The sequence below is a fragment of the Barbus barbus genome (assembly GCF_936440315.1).
Source record: "Barbus barbus genome assembly, chromosome: 19".
Classification (NCBI taxonomy): Eukaryota; Metazoa; Chordata; class Actinopteri; order Cypriniformes; family Cyprinidae; genus Barbus; species Barbus barbus.
In genome coordinates, this window is record NC_136747.1 from 11306093 (window position 1) to 11324816 (window position 18724).

Here is an 18724-nt window from a genome sequence, read left to right on the forward strand (position 1 = left end):
TGAAAATTATATTTGAGAGATTTTTGTATTAAAACGGTAGTTTTCTTTGTCGTGCTAAGGCTAATTTCATAGTTTAGTCGTAGTATTGTTTAGTATAGTATTGATTATATCCTAACTAATAATATTTATTATTTATAATAGTGCATATTTATATTATAAGTAGTATATTTGTAATATTTAGTTTATGCATGATCATGACATTTCTTTGGCATGTTATTATGATATCTTGATATTTTATTCTTCACGCTTATTGACACCTTGTCCTTGTTCGACAAGTACACACTAACTTTTTGAAAAATTTTGAGGCAAAATTCTTTGATTATATTATTAATTGATTATATGAAGATTATTACTTCCATTCAGCAAGGATGCATTAAATTGATCAAATGTTTCATTAAAGACATAATGTTAAAAAAAGATTTATTTTTCAAATAAATGTTCTTTTGAACTCTATTCATCAAAGAATCCTCAAAAAAATCAGTTTTCACAAACATAAGCAACACAACTCTTTTCAACATTGATAATAGTAAGAAATGTTTTCTAAGCACCAAATCAGCATATTAGAATTAAGTTTCTTAATCATGTGACACTGATACACTATTTTACTGTATTCATGATCAAATAAATGCAGCCTTGCTGAGCATAAGAAACTAAATAATTTAAAGAAATCTGAACATGAACTTTTAAATAGTAGTATGTACTATAGAAATTATATCCACAAAAAAAAAGTTAATTTTACTATTTTTTTTAAGATTATGGTAGTTTTATAATAGTTCCTATTTTTTGTGGGAGACATTAAGGAATAAAAAAACAATAAGCTCTATAGCTACATAAAAGTTTTCTTGACACTTTTAATGTGATCTTCACTTAACAAAAAGCTCTTCATTTTAAAAACAATCAAACACCCTGGGACACAAAAGTGCCTGTAGTTGTAGAAACAGCACTCTATCTCTTCATTGCTCTCTCATTTAATCTCCGTTTCTCTCTCTTTATGACCCTCCTCCCTCTCTCGATTTCCCTCGTGCTCTCACCTCCCTCCTCTGTCTTTCTGTATATCCCTCCCTCTCTCCGTGATCTCCTCCCTCACTGCCTCTCTTTCATTCTTTCGCTCTCTCTTTTTCTTTAGCAGTGTAGTCTGGGCACGCTGCCAGCTGGCTTGTCTTTTTTGAATGAATACCTGATGAAGTTGGTGGTGCGCAGTGAGGTGAGGTGTGGGAGGAGCTGAGTGAGTGAGTGAGTGAGTGAGGGAGAGGGAGGGGAGATCTGGTGGCTCGGAGAGGCCTTGCATAACGCACGTTTGAGTGCTGCAGGCAGGGCTCAGAGCTCACACACACGGGGCCCGGCAGGGCAGGGGGCAGTGCCTGACCACAGCCATGGCTTCAGCAGGAAGGGCCTCCGTACACGCTGGCAACACCGCTGTAGCTCCGTAAGGTGTCGGGGTGGGAGGAGAGCGAGAGGGGGATTGATTTGTGTCTGTTTGACTCCTGTGGGAATAAGAGAAAGACCAAGAGAGTGACTGAAATGGCCTCTCTGAACACTAAGGTAAGCTTTAACACACTCCCACTACACTGTTTTACTCGAACATGCGTATGTTAGGGAGTGTGCATGTCTCTGTTATAGTTAGAGCATGTTTCCCAACAGCATCCAAAGGGTATTTCAGCAGCTTTTAAGAGGTATTTAACTTTTTTTTTTTTTAAATCAGTTTTGCTTTTTTAAACTTGAGCCATCATATTAAAATAATTAGTAGTAGACACAGAGGTTCTAATTGTCAAAAAAAAAAAAAAAAAAACTAATTTGTGTCCATTTGTGAATATATGTGCATATTGCTTGTATAAAGACACCAAAACTGTAATGCGAGTTTTAATTGGTGTTAATGAAGTGTTATTTGATCGAACTGTGAAGGTTTGTAAGATAAGGTTGGGAAACACTATTTAGTTTCTCTCTTTCTCTGTCTTGTCATTGTGATTCATGTTCTTTATGAGTATCTCTGCACTTGAAAGTGCAAGTCATTCAGCTGCACTTCTCCATGCAGCTACAAAGCTCTCTCTCTCCTGAGAGTGTTCTATTTCTTCTTTTCTTTCGTTGTTTATACTTTACAACCTGTCTCTGTTTCACTCGCTCTATCCATTTCTGTGCTGTTCATTGTGGAGATCAGGCACTGGGACTGATTGTAAAGGCAGGGACAGTTAGTGAGTATCTGCCCACCTTTTAAAGGGACAGTACCTCAGAAAAGTGTGGAGGGGGCTACAGTACATTAACGTTATGTCTAGTGCGCTGCTTACCTAGACAGCATTTTTGGGCATTTTACATGCATTCTAAAGTATGTAATTTCTACTATTGTAATTTTATAAGTATATTGATTCACACATTTGTGCTATCCACATTTTATATTGACTTAAACCTTGTCATCCTCACGGTCATCTCCCATTGACCCACAAATGCAGCCCACAGAGCGCTCTGGACGTCATGTATTGTTGCAGTGCGAGTGGGGTTTTATGGAGCAAAATGCATTCGGAGAGCCCATGCTTTCCCTCATTCATGTCTGTGTTAGATTCACAGTGAATGTCTTTGATTAATGTCTCTGATTTGTCCCCGCTGTTCTCCGTGACTCTGGGGCCCCGGGGACATGATTCATAGTGTTGCCAGGGCTGATGGAGGACAATAAGTTTAGGTTTCAGGTCATCTGATACTGTTCCTAGTGCGCTCAGCAAGATCCAGCTGACAAGGCTTTTATACTGCTGTCTCTCTCTCTCTCAACTCTCACTACGCTCTTAGTTTACAGCGCAGTGGAGGTGTGTGTGTGTGTGTGTGCGCGCGCATGCATGTGTTTGAATGAGCCTCTGTGCTGGTCTTCTGTTGCTGTGTGCTTGTCGTTTTTACCAGCGTGTGTGTGTAGGTGTAGCATAGTGTTCTCACTAATGTAGGTCAGTAGATTGCTCACTCCCTCCCTGCTCTGTGTGTATGTGTGTGCTGGGTTTAATCCTGAGGCATAAGCAGGGGGGGGCTGAGAGGACCCAACTGTGAAAGATTAGGACTTGGCTTTCCCCGGGATACCACAGCAACACATTGAGGCATGTTTGTGAGTAAGTGTGTGTGTGTGTGTGTGTGTGTGTGTGTGTGTGTGTGTACGTACATAAAATACCAGCCATTGGCATCAGTGTCATTAATCCTAACTGGCTCCCCGCAGTATCGACATTCATTAAAGAATGGTGTAAGCTGCAGTCAGATTTGTTGAGAAAATACTACGGCCTCTCTCTCTCTCTCTCTCTCTCTCTCATATACTGTGGCTTTCTCTTTCTTTTACTCTGCTGTCCTTGAAATATAGTGGCTGCGTGCCTTTGCAGTGTGTACTAAATAGGGATGAGTCATAGAGGTTGCTACCGATAATCATTATGTGTCAGTTTGATGGACTGAGTTGTAAATTTTCTTTTTTTATTCCTCTGAAACCTCATCCCATAGTGTTGGTACTGGACAGTGTTACATCAGAAAAAAATCTGTGATTTATAAACCATTTTATCTCATATTTATTTTATATTTAGTTTTTTAGTTATATTTTAGGCATGTTTGCCTTCATGGGATGGGATGGCGGAGATGATAATAGAGGAGGGAGGGAAACAGGATCAGGAGTAGACCTCAAGCTGGAACTTGACAAATAATATTTCCTTTTTTATTTAGTTTAAATGATTAATTATAAATGTATATTAATTTACATATTTTTACATAAATTCATTGTTATTATAAAGCTATAATATTGTATAATATTATTATAGTTTTTTTTGCCAGTTTTGTCTTAAGTTTGATACTGTACTGTTGATTATTTTCAGAAACATATACTGCTTCTGTTCTGTCCACAGAAACAAAGCACAATATTGAATTCAAATAACTGACTTTTCAACCAATGATGAAGTGTGTTCAATAAGAATGATAGTGTAATATCATGTATAATGTGGCATTGTTCTTTTTACCTGCATGTTCTTTGACCTATGACGTAATAACAATACCCATAATTTTTAATGAGGTGTTTAAGTAAATAAAGAATTTAACTACAGGGAACAGTTAAACAAGAAAAGAGCTGCCCAACTCTCTCCATGACTTCCCCCACCCCAGTTTTCATATCTTATTCATACTCATTTGAATTCTGCATACAGTGTAGTTGGGAAGTACGCAAATTCAGATGCAGAGAGTGTCTTCGGGTATGCTTTGATTCATGGGAAGCATATATCATATGCTCTTATGTGTAAAGACTAAATTGAGATATAGATAGTACATCAAACTGGGAACAATGAACCTCTGATTACCATTTAAATCAGTTTTCAAATATAATCCTATCATAAAGGGTTTATTTCACTGCGAGATCTGGAAGAGACCAGTTCAAACCTCTAGAATTGCCTTTTGAGTAAGTTATAATACCATCTGGATAATATTGTAATCTACCATGCATGATTACTTAAATCATTAATTAAAATGATTATGATAATTGGGTTATTAACATGCTTGATTGCCCTTGTCTGATGCAAATTATGGTGAAGGAAAAAGACTTAGAAGAGATGTTGGGGGGGGGGGGTGCAGAGAGAGATGAAAAGATATATGAGCCAAAGAGGAGGAATGAACGAGTAACGGATGGGGGGAAAAGTAAAAAAGAAAAAAAAAATAGGCAGGAAACTCTGATTGAGAGAGTGCTGAGAATAAACACCCTGCTCAATGTCAATAGCTGTCAATCAATAGTGTTCAGCTGTTGCCTAACCTTTCTACACCACTTCGACTTAAGAGCAAACAGAGAGGACATGCTCCTGCTGTTTATAATCAGCCGAGGTCTGTTGTGTCTGCTTTAAGTGATGACATGGCCATTGTGAACCTAAACATAACCTTTGAACATTAAAAACGATGAGTATTGTATAGTCTCTTATCGTGTCTAATTTTAAAACATTGTCTGAGGATGTGAAGCTTGACAGGCACACTATAGTGATATAGTGATGGTATCAGATGGTAATGTCATGGTACTTTGATATATATCATGATTCTGAATGATTACCATATTCATACAGTATATTAAGGTATTTCCTTTGTTATTCATGATACAAATTTCAACATAGTCTGAAATGTCCACACAAGCATAGTATTACCATGGTGTATGTGCAAAACACCATTGTGCAGTGCACTTATGGTAATACCGTGGTACTTGCATATATACCATGGTGCATGCATTTTAGTCTCATGGTAGTATCATCTGATACCTGGTACTCCAAGGTATGTCCAAGTACTGCTGCTACATGTCCAAAACATGTGCTTGTATTATGGTACTTTCTGGTATTTTTTGTAAATGTAGAATTCTAATAGTACGTAGTATTACCATGGTGCCATGTCAGTGATACTAGCATTTTACATAACAACATAATGATACTATGGTACATTTTGTTACCTTTTTGTAAGTGTTCCATAAACACAAAAAGTAAGCCACTATACAGTCCGGATTAAAGGGTGGGTTCCCCTGACAGCAGAATCCGTCTGTTCTTTTATAGCACTGCGACACTTGTTAAATCATCAGGGCCTGTTTATCATGCAAAACCACCCTCCCACCAGTTCTGGACAACAGACGCAGCTGAATGGGTTCAATCAATAGAGCTCAGGGAGAAATGTCAAACAAGCCATAACACTGCACAACATCACTGTTTCATCACGTGTCTCCCCATACACTCTGGAGTAGATGGGAGAGGAAAATGAGACACTTGCTTCCTGCTTTGATGGAGAGCTCTTAAAGTCAATATAAAATCTAAATAGACAGTTTTACCTTCATAATACACTTATGCACAATTCATTAGTGCATGTTATTCCAGAGAAAGAAACATTTGTGTTTGTAATCTTGCATGTACACGTGACTTGCTCTGTGTTTGTCCATTTATTTTTGTTTGGTGTAGTTTAAGCTTGTGGGCTTAAGTACTTTGTCCATTCAAGTCTAGCTTCATTATGCCATAGAAACACTCACTTTTTTTTTCTTTACAATCCAGTAAATTCTCGATGGATAGATAGTTCCAGCCTTTTCTCTTTGAACATTTTCTTTCAGATGTGAATGCTATTTTGTTTCAGCTTAAAGATGATTATCACATTTTCACACTGTAGTAGATGAGCCTCCAGTCTAATTTGTGTTTGTATGTTGCATGAGGGAGAATGTGTTATTGGCTTCAGATAAGTCTTGAGTGCAGAGTGCCGGTTAATTATTAATGATGCACACACTGTGTGTTCCATCTCGCCCTGCAGGGGGTCCACTTACATACTCTAAATACACACACACTATGAGTGCTATCCACAAGACACTGATGCCCACTCACATGTACAGTGATAGTTTACAATCAGCTATTGAATACACTGAAATACCCTTTCACTTTTGAGGTGTATAGGACTTTCTTCCATAGCTGTTTTCAAAACAGAAATAACCTAAATGTTTTTATTTTTCAGGTTCTTCCTGCAGTCCTGGAGATTCGCTCTCAGAGGGAAATGATTCCGCATGAATTGCATGGACCGCTCTCCCACAGCAGGTGTGACTTCCGTTGCTTAAGACTGAAATCTGTGTCCATCCGACCATAGGCACAGGACACATCCCCTCACACCACCACTTTCCTCTCTACCCCATCCCCATCCTCGCTCCGAGCCAGTCAGTCGGAGGGCACACTCTGTTAGCAATCGAAACAGAGACCAAGAGGGAGAGGAAAAGAGCCAAAAAAGAAAGAGTGGTACATATTCCCAGACGCCATGAAGTCAAACCAGGAACGGAGCAATGAATGCCTTCCCCCAAAGAAGCGTGAAATCCCAGCAAGTACTCTGCCCTCAGAGGAGAGGCCCATGGTGATGGCGCCTGCCAATGAGAGCCAGCGTTCGGGAAATCTGGCCTGGCTTGCCAGTTTGGCAAGCGGACATGACAGAGGGCGGCAGCACACCAGCACCTCCTCAGAACCCGGTGGGCCTCAATACAAACCATTGTCAGCCACGGCTGAGAGCACACCTCCCTCGTCCACGTACTTAACCAGAGCTCACACTGCAGTGACCACCATACCTGCTGTGTACACATCACCCCTCTCTCAGCCTGATGGCACTATCCAGTACACACCCCTGCCTCCCAATCTTCACTTCATCAGCTCTCCGTACTCTGCACCATATGCTGGCTACATTTCACCTCTAGTTCCCCCTTCGGTTGTCACCACTACCACACAACGTGAGATTTATGCCAGCACCTCCTGTTCTTCAGGATCCAAAATTGACCAGCACCACCAATTGGGCCGTCCTCCTGGCATGGTCACAACTGACAACAACTCTTCACCCCACTCCACCCAATACATCCAAATTGCTGGTTCTCATCTAAGCTTATCTCCTCGAACTGCTCCGTCACCCCATGCTCACTTTCCTTCACACTTACACCCTCACCACACGCTCCCCATCAGTGGCCCCACGCCAGTGTTTCACATCACACACACAGATGGACCTTTACCCAAGAGGGAGGAGACAAGGCCCAGGGAGGTTCTGAACGGAGAGCTGGAGAAGGATAGACGCTTTGGTTCATCTTCCGAATCTAGTGCAGGGAAGCAGGGCAGCACTGCCAAAAGTGGTTCCTCCACTCAACAGCACCAGATCCACCAGCAGCAGAGCCCACGTCACTATGAGGCTCGGCATGTGGTGCTACCTGCCGAATATGCGCAGGACAGTGCAGCCATGCGGACCTCATTGGTGTTGGTACCCAACAGTCATAGCTCTGGTGGTGCTGATCACAGAGGTACACCTGACAAGCTGCCTCCCCCAACATCCCACACTGAGAAAGGAGGGATTTGTGCAGGCAAACCTGTATCCCGCAGTTCCTCCTCCTCGGTTTCCCTTTCATTTCCTCCTCCCCCTCCACCTGTGGACAATCTGAAGGGGGCAGTTACCACACTGTCTCCTCATACAGTCATCCAGACCACACATAACTCCACAGAGTCACTCTCCCTGGGCCTCCCCTCCACCAATTTCTACTCTGCTCAGCAGCCTATCATTGGTTGCATTGCCGGCACAGGACACCAGCAACCTCTCAGCTACCACACCAGCCTATCCCAGCACCTGGTTATCCCTGGAACTCAGCCGGTCATCATCCCAGTGAGTGGAACTGAAGCTACTGCTACATCGACCACACCGCCCTTGCCTGCGGCACTGCCCCATGCTTTCGTCACCTCAATGGCCCCAAAAGTAGAGACTTTTGAGGCTCCAGCTCCATACCCTCACCCTGCTGCAGCTGTGGTTCAAGCCCAGTTGCATCTGCCTGTGGTTCCAGCCCCTGCCGGCCTGCTGACGACTCCGCCGCCACCCTCAGCCCCTTCACTGCCCCCTTACTTCACCAAGGGCTCCATCATCCAGTTGGCAGATGGGGAATTGAAGCGGGTGGAGGACCTGAAGACAGAGGATTTCATTCAGAGTGCTGAGATCAGCAATGAGCTGAAGATTGACTCCAGCACAGTAGAGCGCATCGACAGCAGTCATACGCCTAACTTTGCTATTATACAGTTTGCTGTTGGAGAGCATCACTCACAGGTGGGATAATATGTTTTTGCTTTGCTCTTGAAATATCTTGTACAGTGCTGGTTGTTTCATGCCACTTGTAGTTTGAGTATTTCAGTGGTTTGTCTAATTTTCGTAAGTGTGTATATACTGGATAAATTTATAGTGTTTATTATTAGCTATATACAGTGCAAATTTTAAGGTGGTTACCATTTACATTAGAATACCAGTTTCAGTCAATTAAATCCTACCATCTAAAGAGGATTACAGTGGACATATCTTGGCATATTTTGTCCCTCAAAGGTAGTTTAATAATATGCAATGGAATCCAAAGATGGCTAATTTAATTTAATATTTAACAATGCTCAAAAAAAAAAAAAATCTTTGAACCTTTTACAAATGCCCAATGATCTTCTTTACTTTGTTACATATTTCATGCAATTTTGTCATCAGTTTGAATAACCATATGGTAGTCATTATGCATTTTTATAAGCTGTGAGGGTGTGAACATCTTCCTATATGAACTCCACCTGCACTCAACTAGATGCGGGGTAAATTGGAAGCTGAAATCATCTCCCTGTTCCATAATCCCTCCCCTGGCTGTCCCCATGGCATCTTTGTTTAGTTTGTGTGGGATTCACTGGCAGAATTGAGTCATTCCTTATTTCTGCTTCCTTCTGTTGTACTGTGAGTGGGCTGCATGAAAAATCTGCTTCATTTGTCTGGGAGTTGAGATGGGGCCACCCACTCGAAAGCAGTTCTAAAGTCTGTCAGTTTGAGAGGCGTTGATTAACAGATGCTATTTAGCAAAGGCATTCATTCATATCATCAGGCATTTGTGCATGACTTCTACTGTATATATTTAATGTCCTCTCTTTTTGCCTTCCTTTTTCTCTTGCAGGTCTGCGTGGAGGTGCTAGTAGAGTATCCTTTCTTTGTGTTCGGCCAGGGCTGGTCATCATGTTGTCCAGAACGGACGACCCAGCTGCTCGAGTTGCCATGCACCAAGCTTTCAGTAGGTGACGTTTGCATCTCCCTCACACTGAAGAACCTGAGGAATGGCTCCATCAAGAAAAGCCAGGGGCAAGTCTTGGATGCGCCTTCCCTCGGTCCACCACTTAAATCACCCAAAGCACTCTCAAGCGGCGTGCGAGGGGGTGTTTGGCATACAGAACAGGAAAATGGACTCCGGCAGTGTGGAGATCAGGGAGGTGGAGGCAGTCAAGGCAATAGAGAGAATGGAGAACTGAGGTTTGGTGAAAGAGACATCTGCAAAGCACCACCGGTCATTGAATCAGAGTCTGGCAGCAAACCCACAGGCCGCAAAAGGAGGTGGTCGGCCCCTGGGGGCCGCAAAGTAGAAAATCCCGAAGGGGAGCCTCCTTTAACGTTCCCCAAACCTTCCTTCATCCCTCAGGAGGTTAAAATCAGTATCGAAGGCAGATCAAATATTGGAAAGTGAATGCACATTGGACTGTCATATTTTAAAAGCAAAATTTGCCCTTGGAATGTGTTAGGTTCTTTATTTTATGTTCTGATTGAATTTTCTATCCAGATTACATTACCTAAAGGCTAAATTTACTCAGTATGTACATTATCACTTCTAACTTTGTAATAGATGCATTCAATATTACTCTGGCAATTGGAGCAATTAATTTGATTGGTCAAATTCAGGGTGGATGTAGTGCAAGGTGGGAAGGTTTTGAGATACCTGAGCACTGCATGATATCCTGAAGGCTTCAGAATATTCACAATCAGTCACAGCTAACAAGGCTAAAACGTCTCTCCAGTCTCTCACCTACAACATCCTCTACTTTTTTTAGCTCAGACAAACCGGGTTTAACTACACCTAGTGGCAATTAAATAATTTGCCTGCTGAGTGAACCTGAAAATGTTAGTAAGGGAAGATGAACAACTGGTGTGAATAACATTGTTAATGGTGGCAGAACGGAAATCACTCCTCCACTGGTTGCAGGAGTTTACATGATGTCAGCCATCTTGTTTAACTGTGACTAAAAAAGACTATCCAAATCAATGCTAACAATGTATCGTCAGCGCAGTTAGACTAGCATAGATTATATTAACATTTATTGAAATGCAAGAAGAGGTTTCCAAATACTATGGTACAGGCCAAGAGAGATGATGTCATTGAGCAGTGCCAGTTGCTCCTCAGAAAGACGAAACTATCATTTAAAACACGGAAGATGGTCTATTTTTATATATCCAACCTTTTATTTGACTATTTTTGTAGTTTTGCATGTTTTAATTTTCCGTCTCACTTTTCAAACCCTCCTATCATACATGATGGGTAGTTTTTTCTTTTCTTTCCTTTTTTTGTGATTGAATGTGTAAACCTTGCAATCAGGGGTCATTTTTTACATAGACACAGGATGGGTTCTTGTCTATGTATATGCATGGATGTATCTTGATGCATACAAACATAATGGGTGAGAAGATCGACCAGTCCCTTATTTTTAGTGCAGTCTCACCTGTTTTTGTTCAAACAAGAGAAAGTAGATATTTTTTTTCGAAAGAAAGAGAGCGAAAGTTGTCTGAGAAGGATGAGATGAGTGTTGTCCTGAAGCACTTACTTAACACACCTGTCATGCTCACTAGCTGATAGTAGCTTCAATCAAAGGAGTCAAATTATTATTATTATTATTATTATTACTATTACTATTATTATTATTATTATTGCTACTACTATTTTCTGTTGTTCTTTCAACATGAACACAGTACTGTATGCTGTATCATGAATTGGATGTTGTGTGGCACTCTATGGGACGGTGATAGCTCACAAGGGTCACTGTGAAGGGATGAATGTAACAGGTGATAAAAGAGAAAACAATGAGATTTTGTCCCAAGAGGACTGCTTTAAAGGAAGCACTTTTTTCATTGAGTATGATTGGCTTAGCCTTCTCAAGCAATCTGAGAGGCTTGAGTAAAGACGTGCGCAAGAGGCCGCGGCCCGTGAAAAAACTGCCATTTAAGTCATTTAAAGCAAAAAGAGTCGTATGAAAGTGTGAATGCAGGTGGAAATAAGTACAGAGACTGTTTATATATTTACGAGAGATATGAGAGACAGAGAAAGTGAGAAACTCTGGCAACAGGATTCTTCGGAGGATCGAAGGGTGTCATATACCTGTTTGTTAGCAATGTATGTGGTCGTGCACGCATGCGAGTCCGTGTGCGGTTGCACACGGGCTCAAACACACATAAACACGTACACGGTTACGGTAATTTTCAATCATGTTGAAATATGTCATGTATTTTTTTGTACATTAACATGTATAGAACTGCATATGCTATATCTATCTGACTGTATGAGAGCGTTAGACTACATGAGCACGTTTTTAGTCCCGTCCCCCAAGACACTGACTCATCAAACATATGTGAAAGCAGTCATGTAGTAATTTCAGTGATCTGTAGTATATTTGTGTGAGCGTGTGTGAGTGTGTGTTTGTGTGCGTGCAAGTGTGTATGTGTGTGTGTACATACCACACATATTATAAATAGATATTTAAGTTCTACTTAAAAGAATATTGCAATTTGCACATCTGGAGAGATAGTGACATGATTTATTTTGTTTTCTGCCAGCACAGGACAGGGCCGAAAACCCGATTTTTACTGAAATGTAGCAGTTTCTTGACAAGTTTGCTCGGTTCGCAGGTCTGTTGGGTTCATTTCCATTAGGAAAATCAGGAAGCCCCTTTTCAGGGGGTTTGAATCACACACAAACACATAAAAGTAGGATTGTCCACGGTGCTGTCGAAGTGTTCGCTTCATAGGGGTGGATGAAGTCATAGCCTGTAGCCTGCATACTTGTTGAGTCCTTTGAGTGGCCACACTCAAGTTAGCTTGGGAAGGCGAAGGTCTGGCAGGAGGATGGGTGGTAGTAGAAAATAAAAGATGCATAGATGGATGGATTGATTTAATGAGCGGTGGAGGGCGGGTGGGTGAGTGCACCCCATTTACAATTTGAAAATGCTTTATTTTTTTTATAATAAAACAGGGTTTCTCAGATCAACACCACAACCGTGCATTTTTTTCTTTTTTCCATTTGACATGATGTCTCTGTCCCCTCAAAGTGTGCGTGTTTGACTTTTACTTGGATTGTATGTGTGTGGATGTGTGCTTTAACCAATCAAACTTGATATTTTGTTGTGTTCAACATTTATTTTGGGCCAAAAGGTAGAAATAAGATGTGATATTGCTTGTCCATTGAACCACCCCAACAACACGACTGTCAATGGCGAATCGGTCTTGCATTTATTTATTTTTTTTCTGATCTTTCGTTGTTGTCCTTTTTATGTAATGATCAGTGTTTTTGATGTCGCTCATTGCTTCGATTATTTTACAGTCTGCCTCCTTCTGGTTGCACAGTGCGGTTCCACGTACACACGAGAAGCATTCCGAACAACGGCACGTAGCAATAACCCTTAGTCTCTAGTGCTGAACCAAAAAAAAAAAACATAACCGGACATCAACGCCAGACCTTCTGTTCGACCTCAGCAAGCTGTTTTTTATCCTCTTTAGGTTGATTTGCGGTTTGCACATCCAGCCCTCAGTAACTTCAGGGAGAAATGTAAATTAATATGCAGTGACAGAGTCGCTCCCCTTCTAGTCGTCTTAACCCGTAATCGATAGTGACCTCCAGATGCTCTTCAGGTGCCCATACAGAACCAGTACGCCTCTCTCAGAGTATGTTTACCCAACTGCAACCGTTAGCTACCTTCTGTTGCCTGGCATGTACGTGCGACCACTTTCTCTCCCGGCTCACCTGCTATAGTTCAAGAACGTTGTTTTCTTTTCACACTTTTTATCTGTCTCTCTCTCTCTCTCTCTCTCTGTCTCTCATTCATAGCCATAGAACCTCGACAGTATTTGTGATGGAGTTTCATATTGCCTAGTTTGTTGAAATCACAGTAGTTTTTTGGGAGGTTTAAGTGGAAAAGTCAATTATAACTATTCACCTATGATATCTATTAGAGTCAATGTAAATTGACATTTCAACCCATTTTACTTCCATAATGTGATGTATTTCAGAGTTAAAAAGAAAACTGGCTTTTCAAACCAGATTGCATACCAAATTGACCTTTCGCAGGGAGCTTGATTGACAGGCAATCTGACCAATCATAAAGCCGAATCTGCCATTTTGACAAACAAATCAGACAGTAGAGTAGATTAACTTCGGTGAATTTAAACTTGAAAAATTGTGTGTATTTTGACGTATTTCTGTGGTTGAAATAAAATATTATAATTTCCATTCATGTTTATTTTGTGCTTTACATAGATAGAAAAGCTGATCGGTTCACGTGCCGCTTGAACTGAGGCGCTACTGTGATCTGTCACGACACATTAGAGAGCCACAAAATTATTTATTGTTTGAATTTCTTACAAAATGACAAAATTTGAAAGGTGAGAGTTTGTTTCATGCCAGAAGTAACCTTCTCTGTCTTGTCTGTTGACACGTTGTCAGTGTCTACTTTCGCCGCTATGTATTTTTCACTGTGTTAGAACATGATATATGGCATGAGAGCGGCATGACTTATTGGACATAGCAAGGGGGTGGGTCTTTGCGAAGGGTCAGTTGGTCAATATTCATCCCATAGCCTGTCTAGCCTAAGTGATGTCAGTGAACAAGTAAAGTTTATTTATATTCTATACAATGAATTGCTCACTATAAGACCTGGAATAGGCATTGAGGAAGTAAATAGGGTTAATTTTTATTCACTTGTTAAGAACCAGGACAAAAGCAATTGTAAATGTATAATTCCAGGTATGTTTTTTGTTTGCATTTGGACTTGAAGATGTTACAACTTTAATCTGAGCATTCATGTCACTGATTGTCTCTCAAATATTGAGGAATAAGTCCAACTGCAGATGAATTAAACATGCTTGACGTGCCATAACCTGAATGAATGAAACATCACAGATGTTCTGTGCCGTTACATTTGATGGTCATCACAAACAAAGAGAATAAAAGATGCACATGGTACAGCTGGCGCTTTATTGTGCTGATAATGATAGTCTCTTGTGACCTCCATGCAGAGAGAGACGAGGAAAATAAGAGAACATTACAAGTGGCGGATGCTGTTTTGACACTTATTTTTTAGCATCAATGTCATTTAAAAACTCAAACCCCACTGATGACGTTCTAAACTCTCTTTCTGTTTAAGTTCGTGTCACAGTTCGTGCCATCTGTATGTAGCGCTGTTTATGTGGTTTCAATTCATATACCTTCTCTCTTAAATTGTATTGCTTGTTTAAAACCGTATGTAGCCTGTGGGTTTTATGATTTTTATTTTGCTATTTGTAAGTGAATATGGCAAATATTGTGTTTTCACTTTGTAGTGAACCCCGGATCTGTCATTTTTGCACATTTTGGCTTTTTTTTTTTTTTTTTTTTTTTTTTTTTTTTTTTTTTTTTTTTCTCAGTGTGTTTCATTCTCTTTGGCAGAGGGGTGAGTTTGCTGTCTCTGACGTTATGACAACATCATTTGCTTGTCTGTTAAAGGTCAAAATCTTTCCTTGGGCTTACTCAGGGATGAGAAATAGGTGTGAATGTGTGTTGAGGAGGTTGTGTGACCTTTGAAAGGTTTGTGTACATGTAAAGATATATATATATATATATATATATATATATATATATATATATATATATATATATATATATATATATAGTCTTGTGTGTTAAACTGCTGTAACCAGAAGCAGTCATTTCATTGGCCCTGTGCTTTTGTTTCCCACAATGTCTCTACACCATATGAGGCCTTCCTAACACACTCTGTCCGTCTCTGTGTATCCGTCTGTTTGTCCGCATCACAAGCTGTCTGTCCGTCTGCCTGTTGTCCCTTTGACGTCACAAGCCCAGATCCTCACACATGCAAGATACTGAAAAAAGACTGAGAAATGATTCATCGACCTCATCAAAGTGGGGACCACTTTTATAGAAACAAACAAAAACAAAATGCACATTTTTTTTGTCATTTATAAAATAGATAGACTTGATAATACTGTTTCAGCACTTTCTAATCCCGAGGAAAATAGGGTGAGAGTTTGGTGTCATCGCAGTTTCTCCCCCTCCAATACGAATTCCCTCCGTCTCGACCCGTTCCTGGGTCCAACGGGCTGAGACGTCGAGGACAGAGAGTTGAAATAAAGTTGGAATGGTCCTCTATGAACCTGAGATGACTTTACTTTTTGTTGTACTGATGTGTGCTCGAACAGCGTCGTTCGGTTTTATTTGTTTCATTTTCATGTTGGTTCTATATGTGACCTTGCTTCATGTACTTTGGACTTTGTACTTTTGCTTCGGTCTCCTCTGTAGCACTCTTTTATCATGGTAGGAGACGAGAGAAAGTGTTTTAATGAATGTTTTTAAGAGTTTTTGAGCGGCTCTGTGACAGCTCGCTCTCTCATAAGAGGAGCACCGCTGACAATTTCCTTGTTTTTACTTTCATTTCGCTGGCACACATGACAAAAAAGAGGAATGTTGGATTGCAAGTTTCAGCAGTTTGAAAAATAAATCAAAAGATTTTCTTTTCTTTTATTGTGGCTCTCATTGAAACAACGGCAAAAAAAACCTTTTATTTTGAGCTTGCTTTTCTTTGAAATCACTTGTAAAATCAGTCAGGATATCTCTCTTCAACTTGACTGTTGTTTGACATCTTGTCAATTGTCCAAACCGCTGGATTAAAAACCTCAGGCTGAGAATCTTCTACAAGCTCATATTATGGTTTTGTTTCACCCTAACTAACTGATGTATGGGCTGCTTGATATGGGTATTGTAACTAGTCTTATTGTTAATTCTATAATTAATAAATGAGCATTCAGCTATATCAGTGCTGGATAGTGAAAACAGTGCACACTCCTTAACAAAAAGGAGGCATGCCCGGCCATCGTCTCTCACGCCGTTTTGGTGAGCTGGTAAACTGACAAACACTTCCTCAGAGAGAGGTACATCCTGGGTTCTGTCTCCTCTGGCCGGGCGCAGGAAAGAGACTCGAGCAACCATCCTCTGATGAATCCTGAGAAGTATGTGTCACTGTTGGGTTGAACTGGACACTCAACCCTGGTTGACCACTGAGAACTAAACGCCAGGGACGTGTTGGCTTGAACCGACTCGTGTACAGATGCTGTTTTCACATACCCGATGTCACCTTCACGCATAGCAATCAACAGCCTCGTAACGTGTGTATTTATCCTTCAGAATTTGTACAATTACACTCTCGAGATAACATATCTTCAAGAAAAAAGGTCATTTTGTAATTCTGGATTTCTTGCCAATGAATGCTTAATAAGATGTCTCTGTAAAATTATACTCTGTAAAATCTTTTTAGGCCTAATTTTAACATGTCAGTCATTTCCAAGTATGTTTTGTGTAAATTGGATTCTGAATGAACGGTGGAGGTAGTTTCTCAGCACTTTGAATAATCGCCCCGTGATTTTAAAGCTGAGGCCAGATACGCAAATTATTAGCCGGAGGTGAAATAACACTATGTACTCCTTGTTAGGTGAACGGCGTTTGGTTATCATTAAATGTGAACGCATGTCCAGCCACCTCTTTTTTTGTTTTCCCTTTTGAGATTGAAAAGTGTTTTGTGATCCACAGGAAGCCATTAGTCATTCCTCAGGAAGGATTGGTTCAGATATAGCAGTAATACCCCAGGCTTGCTGGACTAGAGGTGTTGCAGGTCTTGTCATAAAGAGATTTGAAGTCTTCCATTGGAAGGGAAATGGAAGCTGTTTCTAGTTTCTTTTTTCACTTGCCATTGGGCAGAAAGATCCACGAGCGTAAAACCTCCGGATTGGACCTTTACCTGCTGTTTGAAAACAATGACTGGGTGGAGGCGGATTGTCAGTGTTGTTGTTTTCTTTATATCTTCAGGGCTGTGGATTTACAGGACCTATAGGTTGTGTAAGACACCACTCAGAAATGTTGAGCGAGACTGTTAAAGAAAATTTGAATGTTACATCCAATCCTGAGGTTCTATTTTCTTGGAATTGTATCAGAGGAGTCTGGCCAGTAGCAAGAGACGGTCGTTGGGAGAGGAAGTAGTGTTTTGCACCTTATTTAGTAAAGGAAACTAGATATTAAAAAATATAAAGCCCTAGGTAGAAAATCATTGTGAAAGGCAATTTTTTTTTTCTCTTTTTGTTCATTTTATTTCCATATGCGTGCATACTCTGTAAGTTGTGCAAAATATTGTACTTGCACTAGCTTTTTTAAAAAGAAAACTAATATAAAAAAATTTGAATTGAAATTCTATTTTCTAATTGTGGTGTGTCTATTTGTAGGATACACTCACGTTGTTTCTTGGATTTTTTGGTCCCTTTCTTTGATGGTGCTTGCCGGTTTTCTAGTTAGAACTTATTTCATTATTCTGAACAACAAAACAATATTTGATTCAGATTGTGAACAAATTTGTTTAAAAAAAATTGTCTGTATACCAGTACAAGTTTATTGTTGCAGTATACACGTACTAATAAAAATTACAGTGCCAATTGCAAACTGCAACCTTTTTGGAGTTTGTGATTTGTGAGAATGGGATTTCAAAGGTGTTTTTGTCAGACAGCGTGGGACATGAACATATACTCACAAACAATTGCACAAAGAGGTTTTCCGCAGGCTTCTTTGGCTCCAGTGCACCTAGTCAATGGAGTGTGGGCGTTGGCGGAGGTGGCGGCCTTGAGTATTCGCTTCTGTTCCGGGTTGGATCATTCATTTGAAAAAGTGTAGATGCAAGACATTGAGATCTTATCAGACAGTGACAAACCCACACTTGACTGGGGAATAGTTATGACTGATACAATAAGCCAGACTGATTCAGCTCTGTCTGCTTGTCTGTTCTTGTGATTACCCTTTAGTTTCAACCACAGTACAGTAGTCTAAAAAGAAGGTAAGTTGATTAATACAATTCTGAATGTACAAAATAAAATTAAAAAATATGATACACTGTCATTGTTGATTCAGTGGGATTTGCTTGGGTTCCTAACAGAGTGCACCAGTTGAATCCCAGGAGAATAAATCCCATTCATTTTTAACAATTTATAAACCATTAAAGACAGAACTACTGTGAGCTACGAGGTCATTAATCTATAGTTTTTTTTAAATTACATTCAACAGCGGAAAATCCATGATTCTCGAGAGAAATCACCACCAAGTCCCAGCCCACTCCCATGAAGCAATGCAAATCAGTCTTCC

The 18724-nt window shown here is 40.3% G+C and overlaps 1 protein-coding gene across 2 annotated transcripts in view; it reads left to right on the plus strand.

The window, feature by feature from the left end:
* The window catches only part of LOC306884879 (ataxin-1-like), a 101430-nt gene extending 86490 nt beyond the window's left edge, over window positions 1-14940 (plus strand). The window contains exons 1-3 of one of the 2 annotated variants that reach the window (XM_079441110.1): window positions 1443-1542; window positions 6454-8550; window positions 9419-14940. In XM_079441110.1, the coding sequence (XP_079297236.1) occupies window positions 6748-8550; window positions 9419-9979 (2364 nt within the window). In that variant the 5' untranslated portion in view covers window positions 1443-1542; window positions 6454-6747 and the 3' untranslated portion in view covers window positions 9980-14940. Of the gene's footprint in view, window positions 1-1442; window positions 1543-6453; window positions 8551-9418 lie in introns of those variants that run through there. The other variant, XM_079441109.1, reaches the window with a different exon arrangement.
* The last annotated feature ends 3784 nt before the right edge of the window (window positions 14941-18724 follow it).